At 40.7% G+C, this 17,057-nt stretch overlaps 1 protein-coding gene and 2 long non-coding RNA genes across 5 annotated transcripts in view; 2 read left to right on the top strand and 1 right to left on the bottom strand.

Annotated features, from left to right (window-relative positions):
- The window catches only part of LOC146386331 (calcium-dependent secretion activator 1-like), a 331,088-nt gene extending 318,824 nt beyond the window's left edge, over nucleotides 1-12,264 (bottom strand). For all 3 annotated transcript variants that reach the window (XM_084927304.1, XM_084927306.1, XM_084927305.1), the window contains exon 1: nucleotides 11,914-12,264. In XM_084927304.1, the coding sequence (XP_084783430.1) occupies nucleotides 11,914-12,264 (351 nt within the window). The remainder of the gene's footprint in view (nucleotides 1-11,913) is intronic.
- Nucleotides 6,256-7,117, top strand: LOC146386332 (uncharacterized). The gene is made up of 3 exons (XR_014800194.1): nucleotides 6,256-6,530; nucleotides 6,616-6,733; nucleotides 6,865-7,117. It is a non-coding gene; the product is annotated as an uncharacterized LOC146386332 (long non-coding RNA).
- LOC146386330 (uncharacterized) lies at nucleotides 11,492-16,556 on the top strand. Its single transcript, XR_014800193.1, has 4 exons — nucleotides 11,492-11,786; nucleotides 12,043-13,577; nucleotides 15,428-15,522; nucleotides 15,657-16,556. It is a non-coding gene; the product is annotated as an uncharacterized LOC146386330 (long non-coding RNA).
- The last annotated feature ends 501 nt before the right edge of the window (nucleotides 16,557-17,057 follow it).

The raw sequence follows: 17,057 nt of genomic DNA, 5'->3' as shown, positions 1-17,057 counted from the left end.
GGTATTGCAGGGTGCTAATGCTCCTTTTGCAGCCAAAGTGGTAGTTTCTGTGAAACATACCATGATTACTTATATTGAAGTACAGTGTTGTACAGTGGATGATACAGTATATACAGTAAAGTACTGTAAGAAAATAAGCAAAGCGATGACAATATGTGGTTGTATTTCTCTAGAATGACTCGAAGACCTTCTGGGGGAGGACGCCAACGCCTGTTCACACAACAGCAGGAACTCGCCGTTGTGGACCTAGTGAGGGCAGACAATGCCATCCGTCTCCACCAGCTACGAAAGCAAATACTTGCAGACAGGCAAGTCTTCAACAACATAAACCATGTGAGCATCACCACCATCAGACGCATCTTGGGAAAACTCAGTACCACATGGATCCATTGTGAGAGCTACACAGGTACCTGTGTGATGGGTGAGGGTTCTGTATGTGTAGCACTGTAGTACAGTAATATGTTCTCTTTTTTTTTTTTTTTACAGAGAATCTTGGCCATGGATGGAGCTGCACAGCCTCATGAATTCTGAAACTGGATTCGACCTGTGCAAAACAAGACAACGGGGTCGTAATGTAATTGGCCAAAGGGCAATTGTGCACGTCCCAGGGCAGCGCGGGGGAAATATCACATTGTGTGCCGCCATAAGCCTTTGAGAGCTTCTGCATCATCATGCAAAACTAGGTCCATACAATAGCCAACATATACTCACATTTCTAGATGCTCTCCATGATATAGTCAAAGGAGCTTGCAAAGAAAAGCGTCTGGACTTCTTTAAGTTACTTGAAGACGTTTCACCTCTCATCCGAGAAGCTTCTTCAGTTCTAAGGTCAAATGGTGGAGAGTCCCAGATATAAACCTAGTGGGAGTATCCCCCCAAAGAGAGACAAAAGGACCCCCTGATGATCCTCTAATCGCCTGAGCCAAGGTGTGAAACTGGGTGTGGGTCCCAATCAGCCAGAGTTTCGGGTGTGTTCATTGTGAAACCTGGCCCCACCTTATCATGCGAATTCCTGAGGTCAGATGGCCCAGGATGTGAGTGGGCGTTAAGGCGTCTGGGAAGGGATCTCAAAACTGGATTATAGATGGCAGAGAGTTGGTGTCGTAAACCCCCGCCTCTGTTCAAAGATGGTCGCTCACAGTGGACATAGATGGCTTCTTTCACTCCTCTTTCAAACCATCTGTCCTCTCTGTCCAAAATGTGAACATTGGCATACTCGAAAGAGTGACCTTTATCCTTAAGATGCAGATGGACTGCTGAGTCTTGTCCTGTGGAGGTGGCTCCTCTGTGTTGTGCCATGTGTTTATAGAGTGGCTGTTTGGTTTCTCCAATGTAGAAGTCGGAGGATTCACTATGTTATTTTACTTGTGTTTGGGAGCTTTGTCCTAGGGATGAAGCCAGTTTTGTCTGAGGTTGTGGCTGGACCTGACGCCAAAACACAGACTTAACAATGTGGCGCTGTACAGTGCAGCGAGGAATGCCCAGACCTCTACATTGGAGAGACCAAACAGCCACTTCACAAGCGCATGGCACAACACAGAAGAGCCACCTCCACAGGACAAGACTCAGCAGTCCATCTGCATCTTAAGGATAAAGGTCACTCTTTCGAGGATGCCAATGTTCACATTTTGGACAGAGAGGACAGATGGTTTGAAAGAGGAGTGAAAGAAGCCATCTATGTCCACTGTGAGCGACCATCTTTGAACAGAGGCGGGGGTTTACGACACCAACTCTCTGCCATCTATAATCCAGTTTTGAGATCCCTTCCCAGACGCCTTAACGCCCACTCACATCCTGGGCCATCTGACCTCAGGAATTCGCATGATAAGGTGGGGCCAGGTTTCACAATGAACACACCCGAAACTCTGGCTGATTGGGACCCACACCCAGTTTCACACCTTGGCTCAGGCGATTAGAGGATCATCAGGGGGTCCTTTTGTCCCTCTGTGGGGGGATACTCCCACTAGGTTTATATCTGGGACTCTCCACCATTTGACCTTAGAACTGAAGAAGCTTCTCGGATGAGAGGTGAAACGTCTTCAAGCAACTTAAAGAAGTCCAGACGCTTTTCTTTGCAAGCTCCTTTGACTACGATGACCTGGATGACTGAGAACCTTCACAGACATATCTCCATGATATAGTTGTACAGAACAGAGCAGATCAGCCCAGGTTTGTGCACAGCAAAATCTCCAGTGTTAAATTAACACTAGAGAGTGTCTATATGGGTCCACTCCTCTGAGTGTTAAATACAACACTGTTGAGTGTTAAATTAACACTTTTGACAGTTCAATTCAATTCAATTCAATTTTATTTATATAGCACCAAATCACAACAAAAGTCGCCTCAAGGCGCTTCATAGATACAGAGAAAAACCCAACAATCATATGACCCCCTATGAGCAAGCACTTTGGCGACAGTGGGAAGGAAAAACTCCCTTTTAACAGGAAGAATCCTCCAGCAGAACCAGGCTCAGGGAGGGGCGGGGCCATCTGCTGCGACCGGTTGGGGTGAGAGAAGGAAGACAGGATAAAAGACATGCTGTGGAAGAGAGACAGAGGTTAATAACAGATATGATTCAATGCAGAGAGGTCTATTAATACATAGTGAGTGAGAAAGGTGACTGGAAAGGAAAAACTCAATGCATCATGGGAATCCCCCGGCAGCCTACGTCTATTGCAGCATAACTAAGGGAGGATTCAGGGTCACCTGGTCCAGCCCTAACTATATGCTTTAGCAAAAAGGAAAGTTTTAAGCCTAATCTTAAAAGTAGAGATAGTTTCTGTCTCCTGAATCCAAACTGGAAGCTGGTTCCACAGAAGAGGGGCCTGAAAACTGAAGGCTCTGCCTCCCATTCTACTTTTAAATACTCTAGGAACAACAAGTAGGCCAGTGTTATATGTTTAAAAGTAACCTAGTCAGTTGTGAAGATTAACAAAGACTAACACTGAGCAGTGCTGATTTTCTAACACTGGAAAATAACTCAAAATGTTAGAAATATTCCAGTGTTAGAAAATCAGCACTGCTCAGTGTTAGTCTTTGTTAATCTTCAAAACTGACTAGGTTACTTTTAAACACATAACACTGTCAAAAGTGTTAATTTAACACTCAACAGTGTTGTATTTAACACTCAGAGGAGTGGACCCATATAGACACTCTCTAGTGTTAATTTAACACTGGAGATTTTGCTGTGTGGTGATATGAAACACTGGTATGGACCTCATCAGTCCATTTTACCTATACGCACAGGGATATTGCTCTGTATTAGTTATAATGGACTGCACAACATGAAATCCCAAGGCAGTGACGCAATTTCAGGTCATCTTCAAAATCAGTATTCCGAAAGTGATACTGATTTTAGCCCATACAAGCCTTGTGCAGCTCTACTATATAACTAATTCATGCATTTATTACTTCCAGGCTGGACTACTGTAATTCATTATTATCAGGATGTCCTAAAAACTCCCTGAAAAGCCTTCAGTTAATCCAAAATGCTGCAGCAGGAGTACTGAGAGGGACTAGAAAGAGAGAGCAGATTTCTCCTGTACTGGCTTCCCTTCATTGGCTTCCTATAAAATCCAGAATTCAAAATCCTGCTCCTCACAAACAAGGTCTTAAATAATCAGGCCCCATCTTATCTTAATGACCTTGTAGTACCATATCACCCCATTAGAGCACTTCGCTCTCACACTGCATGCTTACTTGTTGTTCCTAGAGTATTTAAAAGTAGAATGGGAGGCAGAGCCTTCAGTTTTCAGGCCCCTCTTCTGTGGAACCAGCTTCCAGTTTGGATTCAGGAGACAGACACTATCTCTACTTTTAAGATTAGGCTTCAAACTTTCCTTTTTGCTAAAGCATATAGTTAGGGCTGGACCAGGTGACCCTGAATCCTCCCTTAGTTATGCTGCAATAGACGTAGGCTGCCGGGGGATTCCCATGATGCATTGAGTTTTTCCTTTTCAGTCACCTTTCTCACTCACTATGTGTTAATAGACCTCTCTGCACTGAATCATACTTGTTATTAATCTCTGGCTCTCTTCCACAGCATGTCTTTATCCTGTCTTCCTGCTCTCATCCCAAGCCTGGTTCTGCCGGAGGTTTCTTCCTGTTAAAAGTGAGTTTTTCCTTCCCACTGTCACCAAAGTGCTTGCTCATAGGGGGTCATATGATTGTTGGGTTTTTTCTTTGAATGTTTTATTGTAGGGTCTACCTTACAATATAAAGCACTTTGAGGTGACTTTTGTTGTGATTTGGCTCTGTATAAGTAAAATTGAATTGAACTGACGTGAAAAAAAAATTTTTTTTTCCATTTTATTTAACCTCGCTCACCTCAACCTCTATTACCTCAATGACCCACACCCCACTGCACATAAACGGATCTGCTGTTGAGATGGTGAACAGTGTGAAGTTCCTGGCTGTGCACATACAAGATGACCTCTGAACACCACCATCATCATGAAGAAAGCCCAACAATGCCTTCTTAGGAAACTGTCGAAGGCCAGTCTCCCTCCTCCCATCATTTTACCAGGGAACATTGAGAGCGCCCTCTGCTGCTACAGCAGGACAGCAGAGAGGATCACTGAAGGCCCTCGCCCACCCATCTCCCAAATCTACAACAGACACATCATCTGACGTGCGAACAGCATAGTGAAAGACACTTTCCACCCCTCACATGCACTTCTCTCCCTCCTTCCATCTGGCAGACGGTTTCGCAGCATCAAAATCGTGACAACCAGACACTGCAAGAGCTTCTTCCCCCAAGCAGTCAGAGCCCTCAAGTCAATACCACCAAAGAACTGATATACACATACACCTTTACAAACACTTACAATACTCGTCAAAAGACTCAAAAACACCAAAAATTTACACAAATCCATTACAAACTGGACCTGGGAACAATATGCTTATTTGCATGCTTATAAACAGCATTCCGGTACACTGTATACTGTGTATACTGCTGTATTGACAATAAAGCTCTTGAATCTATTTAACCAGGAAGATCCCACTGAGATTAAAAACTTCTTTTTCAAGGGAGACCTGGCCAAAATAGGTAGCAAGTATCTCACAAATACACAAATTACACAACTAAACACAGGCAACAACAACACACGCAAACCCCCCCCCCCCCCCCCCCAAAAAAAAAAAAAAAACGTAAAAATTTTCAATTCAGTTCAATTAAAATGGCAAGCAATCTAATTGAAACAGCTGCATGTTATGGAACTAGCCTCAAGGATTCTTAGCTTTGATTGAGAAGCACTTAATGAAATGAATTCTGTCATTTTCCAGTTGTTCTGCAGCTCGTTCCAAGCCAAATGTGCTAAATGGACAAAAGCTCTTTTGCCAAGTTCAATTCAGGCAAATGCAATGGAAAGCAACAAATAACCTTGTAGACGAAGACAATAACAACCAGCATGTTTCATTGAAAGCAGAGAAAAAATATATATCTGAAGGCAACAATCCAAGTATTGCCTTATATATAAAACTGTATAGATTAGAAGATTAGAAATATGGAACCACTCCCCCACCCTCTGCCTCAAGATGCTTAATTGACAAAACCGATTTTAATTGAATGCACGTATAAAACAAATGCACAGAAATCTATTATTTTTCTCCAGTAATTAAATAGATTCAACATCTTTCTTCAGCAGAATTGCAGACTGCACAGATGGTATCTTCCCAAAGGAAAGAATACTATAACTTACTAGGGTATATACTAGACTTAATATTTACTGAATACAATAATGGATTTATATACATTTTACATCAGATGAAAACTTTGGTTGTAAGATTCAGATAATTATTTATTAAAAGCTAGACATTTTAAATAAGAATAAGAAAGAAAAGTATTTCTTTGTGCCCCCCTCTCCCTGTTAATGCCCGCCCCTGCACAGTTACCAGCTGTCAGCTACTTAGAAAAGGATCCTGGTGTTATTTGTCTCTCAGAAACAGTTCATAACTTCCCTTCAAGTCATTCATTTCACCTAAAAGGTAAACCTGTTTCTCCATCACCTGTTCAGCTCTGATGATTCAGTAAGGACATCTCCTGGTTTCATCTTCATGATTCCCTCCCACCACATATATAAACGGATATCATGACCAGCAGCTTTTACAGCTGTGGCTCCAGCAAACATCAGCTGATACTAGAAATTAGTGATGTGACGTTCTGTATTGAGGCTTCGAAGCTTGTGTCGAGTAATGGAGGGGGCGTTTCCGCGATGCGCGTATCGAGGCTTGCTTCATTTATGGGAGGATCTGAAAATGATGACGTCCGAAGCCTCGCTGCCCGGCTGTACCACGTGACTGGTTCATGAAGTGGTTCGAACTTTGCCGCGAGCTATGACAGCGATATAAACCCCTCAGACTTCATTCAAAATGTGGGTGTTTGATGGAGAGTTGCGGTTAGTGAGAGTTTGGAGACAGTTTGGAGGTTTATGAGAGTGAGGAGAGAAAGTCAGGAGAGAATGGAGCCAGCTAAGAAGAGGAGGATGTCCTCCCCTGTGTGGGAACATTTTGATCTTATTCCTCCCAACAAGGTATGTAAATTTCTACAGAAGATGTATTTTCATAATACTGATGGTGCAATACAATTGATGTTAAGCAGCTTTACTTTTGTACAAGGTGAAGTGTTTGCTATGTGCCAGGGAGCTGGGATATAACAACAACACCTCATCCATGCTTAGGCACTACAGAGCTTTGCATGAGAATAAGGGGAACACCGATTGTGGAGCAAGACCAGGTGAGCCATCAAATGCCATGATAATATAGCATGCAGTAATGTTACTAAATGATATAACAATATGATACAGCTGTTATAAGTTACGTGTGTGATATTTATATTTGTGCTTTGTTTTTGTTGTCTTTCCTCAGGAGAACAATCTCAAATAGATGAAGACCTGGTTAGCATGGTGATTGAGGACTCCCAGCCATTTAGCATTGTGGAGGACAAAGGATTTAAAAGATTTGTTAAATCATTAAATCCTAGCTATGTTCTCCCCACTAAAAGGTCATAAAAGCAGTGAAAATTTAGTTTTTACAGAATAAAATGTGGGCAGGACTGAGGCTCAAAGCCTCAGTGTGTAGCTGTCCATACCTCAACGTTACAAAAGCACAACCACTGTCCACACCCCAACCTCACCTCACAGTAAATGATCATTTCCATTTTAAGCATTTCCAAATAATCATTTTCCATACTGCCAGTATAAATATACACAGTATACTGCATCACTACAATATACATGTTTTACACACTCCTTTTGTTGTTGACATTTACAGGCTGTGTGCAAAAGGCCACACTCTTCAAATTCATGCCAACTAATATTTTTACGTCCAGCAGGTGTCCTACTAGAGCAAATGAAGCTTCAAGACGCTTTGCGCTGGGATGAACCAATTGGATGAAAAGCTTCAGTGCTTCATGAAGCTTCATCTGCCCATCACTACACACAGCTCACTAGCTGCAAACACCAAACACACAGCTCACTAGCTCCAACTACTCACATGGCTCTCTGGCACCAGAGCTCACCTTTCTCTGGGCTTAAATACCTTTAATTGCTGATGGAAGGCAGCTGTACAAAAAAAGGTGGCACCTAAGGCAGGAGAGCTGGTAGGACACGCCCACACAGGCAACTTCAGGAGGAGGCCCTGCTAGGGCCGTAACAATTGGTCTATAATTAGTTAAAACTGCTGGGTTTTAACTAATAGAGGGACAACAACATCTGATTTCCATACTGAGGGAATTTCTTCCATTGTCATGGTCCCTGTTTCTGCCCAGCCGGCCCCGCAAGGCTACATGTGTTTTTGTTTTGCTCTCACTCTCTTTCCTTCGCCGCTCTGCCTGGGTGGAGCTCACATCCATAACCAGTTTGAGGGTGAAAATAATTGAGAGAGGCTCTGCCACAAAATCAGCTGGGAGTTTCAAAAAGTAAGAATCTATTAAATCGGGTCCTGAAGGTTTTCTATGATCTAATACTTTAAGACAGCGGTCCCCAACCCCCGGGCCACGGACCGGTACCGGTCCGTGAGTCATTTGGTGCCGGGCCGCGAGAGTGAGACTCGGGTGTGAAATGTATAGTTTTCAGGGTTTTTATCGGTTTTCAGCGTTATTTTGTTATCGTTTTGATCGTTAACTCGGTTTTCCTGGGTCTTTTCCTGTGTGTTATGAATAAATCTTCTTTTTTTCTGTACCGGTACTAGTTTTATTTTGTTGTATTTATCCGCGACACCTTAAAGGCCGGTCTGTGAAAATATTGTCGGGCACAAACCGGTCCATGGCGCAAAAAAGGTTGGGGACCGCTGCTTTAAGAGCTTCATAGACTTCCTGTACAAAGAAAGGAACAAAGTTAAATGGCTGACCAATGTACACCGGAAGGTTTGTGCAGGATTTTACAGAGACTGGATTCAGAGAGTCAAAGAGTCAGAAGATATAAAGTGCTTGTTAAAGCAATTCATAATCTCCTTCCTATCATAAACAGGAACTGAATCCTTAAAAAAATTGGTGAGCTTTTCCTACCTGAAAGAGACTTAATATTTTCTAGAACTTCTGTGGATTATTTAGGTTCTCAGACAGACAATAATAATATTCTGATTTAGCTTTCTTAATAGAGGAAGTACATTTGTTTCTTAGTCATCTGAAAAGAAGCCAATCATTGGGCTTTGGCCCAAGCCAGGTTACGTTCATGATGGATATCTGCCAGCTCTGGGAAGAATCTGGGACTTTTTATGACCTTTTATCCTAAATCTCCCTAATGGGGCATGTTTATTCACAATTAGCATAAAACCATCCATAAAAACTGTCCTACATCAGGGATCAATCCTATTTTCTTCCAATCATAGTTTGACAAATCATGATGAAATGCTTGTTCATTAAACTGTTTAACAGTCCTTTTAAAAATAATACCTGAGTGACTTGGGCACCTTAGTGTTTCAAATAACAGCAACAACACAGTGGTCGCTTAAGTCATGGCAAAAGACACAAGGATGAAAATTTATGAGGAACATTTGTCAGAAGCTAGTCAATCAAGGTAGACTTTTCAGGGGGGTTTTTGGCTGTCTTCACAGTATTCTAATTTTTTGAATTAGAATACTGTTTTCGTGGGTTTTATGAGCTAAATAAACAACTAAGTACTTGAAATCGTTTAAGTTGTGGGCCCTGAATCTATAATCAATGAAAGTTTAATGTTTTGAAAGGAATCATGGAAATAAATAAACTTTTCCATGATATTCTAATTTCTTGGACAGGGTCTGTAGTTTAGTCTGGACAGGAAAAGCTTTAAAGAATGCAGAGCCTCTGTAAAGGCAGAACGAGGTCTATAGCAACAAACAGCTATTAGATAAAGACCCTTTGCAACATTCAGAGCCAGAAATTCCATTTGCTTGCTAATGTATTCTGATAGAACTATTGTGGCATCAAATTTCAACTTAACATAAGCAGCAACACTACCACCTTTCTTAAGCCTATCTGTACGATAGATACTGTATCCAGCTATGCTAATATGTTCATCAGATATATATTTAGACAACCAAGTTTCAGAAATTAAAACAATATCCCCATCTGTTTATCAAACCCAAATCTTCACCATATCCATCTTGGGTAACAAACTGCGCACATTAAGATGAACAATCTTCAGCCCAGATGAGGATTTAAATTCAGATGGTGTCTGAGTACATTGCAGCTCAGGGCCCAGGTTAGGTTGCACATTACCAGATAAGAGCAGTAGTAAGACAGTCGGGAGTCTCTGCTTTGCAACATTACCTACTGAATTTGACTTGTGAAATGTTGAAACTAAGTAGAATATTTCATAACTTGCAAGGTAATAATTCAAAACAAGACGGTTTTGAAGTTGAGGTAAATCTTTGTGTAGATCAAATGATAAATGCACGGCCTGTTCCAAATACATTGGTGATTGTACAGGATGTACAGCAGCAGTGATACATGTGGACCTGAGGACCTTCTCTTCTCTAAGAAGAGTCATATACAGATCCAATATTGGATTTAAAAAATGAGGATATTACAAGTAAGCTTTAAATTTCTATATTTACAAATGTCACTGAGCAATCCTTCAATTCAAATATAATCTGTCATCTTCCTCAACTTTCCAGTCTTTCTAACATTTTTCTCTATTTCTGAATGAAGTTTTTCTTTCTGGAAAATACAGCAGCTATACCTTTAGCTAGCTGAGACAAACTGAGTGTAGTTTGACAAACTACACTTAGATTGTGTTTGTTTGCTGATATTTGTTTATCCAATCAAAAAGTTACATTTGAAATTACCTGCCACTTAAAAAATGCTACTTCCTTGTTGTTGTGATGCTGGTGGAAAAGCAATGACAACATACAGACATCTGCATGAAAAATGCAATTCCAGATTGTTCTGGCCCACTTTAACCCCTGAGTTGAAGTGGGACATTAATTAAATTCTTTTTGCCTCTTTCACCTCTTCCTATGCAATAAGCACCAATGATGGATACACTGATAGGATTAACTTTCATAGATTTTTTTGTTCCCTCCAATTGGTGCTGAAATCGGTTTGAAGTTTGAAGGCGCACACTAATGTAAGGCAAATACCTCTGCAATGAAACTTAAAACAACAAGCCTGTTTTTGAAAATGTGAGGAGTAGAAAGTGTAGATATTTGTGTAAGAAATGTCAGGAAGGATCGCTTAGAATAAAGGCCATGAGAACAATAGAAAAGATGTGAATGCCCCTAAAATTGAAGCAGTGTCCCCCAAAGGACGCCACCAAGGACCAGTCCAACAACAGATAGAGCTCAACACAGTCAGCATTTTTCAGTTGTCTAGCTCACCAACTTCTGGTGGAAATATCCTTGTTTATACACTAAACAGGAACTATCTGTGTTTGCAGTTCTAAGGGTCTTTATGTCTGCTTTCTGACTGTTTTATCAAAACTTACTGGTGTAAACAACGTTCATGATCAGAGGTATGTTCTCACCAAATGCCTTTTACTACGACTACAGACCACTGAGGTTATGTCAGTAAGATTTAAACTCTCAAGCTCTTCATTTTTCATTTTTTAAATAACCAGTGTTGCCACTTTTCAGCTGCACTTTGACTAAATTTGTCTTGAAGTGTGTGATTTTATGCAGTTATTTAAATATTTATTGCAAATCCACTTTTCACCATTCCTACCAGCATCTAGAATAAACACTTTTGTCTCCAGTGTGTCTGTGGACATAGTCAGAATGTTGCTAAAAGCCTGTATTACCAACATGCAACACAAGGGGTATGTCTACCTCCATTCTATTATGCACTACCCACATAGCTTTATCACAAATAAATTGGTATTACCTTGTAAATGTAAATGCAGATTGGAAAAAAAAATTGCAGACAGGAGATGTCACAGAGATTGGAACAGATTTTCCTGCATTAAATTGTTCTTATCACAATGTTGTTAAAGAAGAAGAATATTGATGCCAAGAGGCAACTCACACAACAGATAGGAAGAAAATCAATGCTCTTACTTTTTCCTCCTCTCTCTCTCTCTCTGTCACTCTTGTTTATCTTTCTTCGATTTGGATTTAATACACTCCGTTGTTTTTAAAAACTGTCTTACTACTTTCTAATGCAATTTAGCTTAGCAATCGTCATTTCAGCACCAGTGTAAAGATAAAAAAAAAAGGATTTGCTGCGATTTAATGTTCAATCAAAAAGAGATATGTGGTTTGGGCTTGTGGAACTGGTTCCATGTTTCTGGTAAACTGGTGAGGAAAATGTCGGCCTAATATGTGAAGGGATTCACTTAAGACTGTCGGGCTAAGCAACTGATTTCTGCTTTCAGGTAACCAGCCTTGATTGAAGCAACAGATGGTATCATTTATCTCGTAGATGACACAAGTGCAACATGAATTTCAATCACAGCTTTGAAGCTAGGTTTGGGTCAATCCTGTTCATTGCTCCAAGCCTACCTTCTGCTGCCTCCTGGCCATATCAGTCGGTTGTTTCGCGTTAAATGGATATGCGATGCAGCGCATCACAAACACATACAGCTGGAGTCTCTTTTTCCTCTCTTCCTCATCTCGCTGCATCTTTTCCAGGTCCTCCTTTTCCTTGTCGCTGCCAACCGACGGGCTCGGGCTTGACGGTCGACCACGGCCGCTCCCGCCACCCCGTGACTGGAGCCCTCCGTTGGCTTGGCCGTCGGCGGCTCGGCCCGGTGACAATCGGGCTCCCCCGATGTTCTTCGGGGCCGCCACTTCTTTGTGCTCCACCTGCAGTATCTCTTCTCCTTCCTCCTCGCTTGAAGACGGGTCCAACATGCTGCGGTAGCTTAGATGAAGACTCTACCTGTTGCAATTGAAAAACTGCGAGAGCAGAAAACAGAAAGACGCCTTGAATGTACTAAAGCTGACCGATGAGCCCTCAGATTGTTCTTTGTCAAGAAAAAAACTGCTGCTACAGTTCCAAGCTCATCGCAAAAAAATAAAGTGTTATAAACACAAAGTAGCCGTGTGATTTCGAAGCCTTTCAACTCTCCTAGTCAGTGGCACATAGGAGGAATTAATGACGGGAGCAAATCTAAAGGGGAGGTGTCGCAGCGAGGTAACGCTGATGCGTTGGTGCGCTGCTGCTCGGAGAAAGAGGCAGGGCTCGGAGCTGACCACAGTACTGAAACATGATACCAGCTGCTCTGGGATCAGTTTAATCAAGCTGCGAGCACAACAGATAAAGGGCCACCTCCAACAAAGCCGAAAGAGGACAGCGCTAGACCGGAATCAAAACAGCTTTCTTAAAAAAAATTTTTTTAAAAAAGCTTTATTACTGGCTTAAAACAATCCAGCAACAAGATCGTAAGCCTGCTTCTGTGGAATTTGCATGTCCTCCTCGTGTCTGCGTAGGTTCCATCCAGGCACTCTGGCAGTCATGTATAGAGTTAGGTTAACTGGCGAGTCCAAACTGACCACAAGTGAGAATGCGAGGGTAGGCTTCTCCGTTTCTGTGTATTTGCTCTGTGACAGATTCGTCATCTATCCAAGGTGTACTCCGCCACGCGCCCAATAACAATGCGTCTGTTTATTTATATATACACAACGCACTATGTAATTTACGTTCTTCTAGTATTCTTGTTCTGTGTTTTGGTTTGTTTGTTTTGTTTAGTCTTATTTAGCTTTTTCTGTTCTTTCTGTCTTATCTGCTCAAATTTGGGGTTGTTTAAAATGCCGGTTTTGGAAGAATAACACATTTTTATTTAATACAACATGATATTTCAGCTGTGTTAATATGATGAGTAAGTCTGTTAGCATTTTAGCTTTTCTGACTGTTCTTTTCCCACTTGTTTTGCATTTGGTTGGCTCTTTATTACTACTGGTAGCATGAGGCTATAACTGGACCCTACACTGGCTATTACAGGACTCTACAGAGGCTATAACTGGACTCTACAGTGGTGGCACAGATGGTCCAAGTCACATATTGATGGCACAATATAGAAGGTTTGCTGTGTCTCCCAGCACAGTCTCAAGAGCATGGAGGAAAGTCCAGGAGCCAATGACTCTAGAGAGCTACACGGGGCTGTAGAAGGACCTTAAACCATGAGGAGGACCAGTTTCTGCTCCTTTGTGCAAGGAGAAACGGGGTGCGCACTGCCAGAGCCCTACAAAACTTGTTAATTAGATAAAAGTCTAATAAACAGGTTGACCAGTGGCAGGCTCAGCCAGCACATTTAAGTAGCATTTATGAGAAATCACTTGGTTCACTGAATGTAATACATTTATCCAGGTGTTTTCCTACAACTCCATCTTGATTTTTTGTGTTTATATTTTTAAAGACAGACAGTGTGGAGTCCATGTACTCTAAAAACAGATTATATATGAATATACAGAAGATTTCTGGTTTCCATTTTGTAGCCTTTGACTTTAAGAGGACTTCTATCGCATGCAGGCGAACAGTCCACTTGAAGACCAAAATCACATCAAAACAACATTTATTTTATAACAGCAATTTGGCCTTTAATTAGCTCATACTATATAGTCCGGGGGGGGGGGGGGTTGATTAGCATTCAAATCTCTCAGTTAATATAGAAGAAAGATTTACCACAAAGCAAGAAAGTATGAGATGAGTCTAATCAAAAAGGTATTGGCTGAAGCACATGCCACATCATTTAGCAAGCAGCTCATTTACACAGGGTTTGAAGCAAAGGAGCAAAATAAAACAATAAAAAAACAAACACTTCCATCTTAGATAAGTAAATACATTAAATTAAATTTCAGTCCAAGAAAAACAACCAAGAGTTTCAGTATTGTCATTTTAACTCTTCTTCATTCTTGATTTATATATTTTTCTAATGCTCCAGTTTTTAACATTTTTAAACGAGGAAAATGAGCTACATCTTTTTAAATTACTGTCATAACTATTCAACAAGTTAATATCTTGCTTTTTGTTTGTTTTTATCTTGTTTTCTTTTTTAAATCTGTTCCCCTCAAATCATATCGACTCTCTCTGACTTCAAACTGCTTCTGAGCACTGCAGCAAATCATTTTATTTTGTTTTTTGTACATTATCTGTGCCATTTTAGATTCAACTAAAACATAAAATTTCAGGGTATTCAAATTAATAAACATCAAATGTTAGTTAGTTCTATTGATTTATAATTCTTAAAGCTGTTTTTTTTGTAACTTTAACATAGGACGGGTATTGGTTTTATGCATTACCCCATATCTCTAGACAATAAGTCATATATGGAAGCAACAGAGAACCATAAAGTGTGTATAATGATTTCTTGTTCAGGACATCCTTTAATTTGTAGAGAATAGCAACAGTTGTTGACATTTTTGTTTTCACATGACGATTTCACATGGTTTATATGAGACTTCTAACTAAGTCTAAAAAACAACAACAACAAAGTTGTGAATTTAGTCAATATCGAGGTTTAGAATTAACATTTTTTAAAAGGAACTTTAACTTGATACTACTCTGTCCAACTACAAAGAGGGAAAGCAAGTGTAAAAAGCACAGAGATGACTTCAAAGTTCAAAGGTAACTGATGATCTTCTAGTATGCCTGGGTTTTCAATTTTATATTATACAAAAATGATTTAATATGAAGGCACAGTGTTACAGGCATCGCCCTAAACAATGTAGCCTGATGGGCAGTGTAGTCTGTGCTGCAGGGAGAATGGACTGCTGTACCCGTGATGTGTCTGTGAGCGAGGGAGAGAGAAAAAGGAAAAGTAGGAGCTGTCACCGAGCAGAAACGGGAGCTGGAAGCAAGTAAAGTGCAGCTTTACCTAATGTCCACCTACTGTTACTCATTCATATTAAGATTTTAACATCTAGTTGGTGTTGGTATGGAGAGTAACCTTCAGTAACAGTAATAAATCACACAGCAATGGGACATTCATGTAGTTGTAAAGTATTCAGGATACATTACTTCTATAATCTTTGGTGGAATACATTCTAAAATTAAACTTCCCAACACTGTCAACAGGTTAGCACCTCATACCACAGTGCAGCAAAGCAGTCTCATGAGCGCTGGGAGGGACAAGCCCAGAGCCCAAAACAGACAGTGCAGCAGATGACAAGGTAGTAATTGTATGGTGAAAATTATACTTTTAGTTATCTTGATTGGCAAAAGAAAAGTAAATACAAAATCTGCTTCGCACATACAGGGCATTTCCAAGATTTTTTTTTCAAAACGTCAATTTCTTTCATTACAGCTGTCCTGTGCCAGATGTTCTGTTGACCCACAGTGAGAGGCATCATTTCACAAACACCAGGAAGACTGAAACTCATCGCCGGGATCAAGCAGGGCTCGTGATCTTCACCAGCAGCTCCCTCACAAGAAGGATAAACCAGCATTTCATGAACACTGATGGAGACCTTTGCTTTGTGTAATGTTAGAAGTACTCAGATAATCCTCAGAGGGTCTGGACTTTTACATAATATCATAGCTTTAAGTCCTGTAGAAAGTTAAATATATGTTGTGCTCTCTGGTTACTCTGGTATGAATGACTCTGAATTACTTTATGATAAATAACACTATTGTCAAAAAACAGTGAAAGAATTCCAGATCACAAGTTTTTAGTTCAAATACAAGTAACAACCTTTGACTTTAATCAGGTTTTATTTAATTGTGTCAGAGAAAACATCATGTGCTCTTCATGTAGCTGATTACATTCAGTGTTTAAAACAGAAGTTGTGCAGGTCTGAGATCAGCAGTTTCCTGAAACACCAAACTGAGGTCCTGTTAATGCTGATGTATAGTGACACAGTTACAGGGGTGATTAATCCTTTTGACTTTAAATTTATCAATAAAACAGCTGCAGCTTTCACTGACAGCACATGTGGTACTTTAACCTTTGTACTGTTTTCTTCAGTTAATTTTGGAGTTACTACAAAGCTTGAAGATATAAGATGATCTGTCACTGGGTGGTGCTGAGGTCTGAGGACGGCTCCTGTAATCACAAACAGAACAGAATCATCACAAACTGAAATATAAAGTTTATCTCAAATCTGAAATAGAGCTGATCCTTCTCCGTCCTCACACACTCGGGATCTGAAGTTGTTCAGTCCTACAGTTCTGCCGACAGCTGTTTATTTTTATTTGTTTTAAAGGCCTTATATCAGGGGTGGGCAATTCCAGGCCTCGAGGGCCGGTGTCCTGCAGGTTTTAGATCTCACCTTGGGTCAACACACCTGAATCACATGATTAGTTCATTACCAGGCCTCTGGAGAACTTCAGGACATGTTGAGGAGCTAATTTAGCCATTTAAATCAGCTGTGTTGGTTCAAGGACACATCTAAAACCTGCAGGGACACCGGCCATTGGGGCCTGGAATTGCCCACCCCTGCCTTATATACTAACATATTTTCCAATATCATGTTTACCTTTGAGTTGTTGATGCTTTATAAATGGACATCTGCAAAGATGAGATGATGGAGCAGGTTTCAGTCAAGGTTCAGTCTGCTGCTGCATCCTGGTCACAACATACGGAGGTGTTATCAGCTCAGTATTGAACAAGAAATATTAATGCTTCTAATTATTTGTCCTAAAGGATGCAAGCTGTACAGAGTACTGCACATGTGACTTTGTGAACATAACTCATTAAAAATAATTC

This window comes from Perissodus microlepis, chromosome 5 (genome assembly GCF_051167445.1).
Source record: "Perissodus microlepis isolate ML-2025 ecotype Zambia chromosome 5, ASM5116744v1, whole genome shotgun sequence".
In the NCBI taxonomy this organism is placed as follows: domain Eukaryota; kingdom Metazoa; phylum Chordata; class Actinopteri; order Cichliformes; family Cichlidae; genus Perissodus; species Perissodus microlepis.
This window is presented reverse-complemented; position numbering and strand designations above follow the sequence as displayed.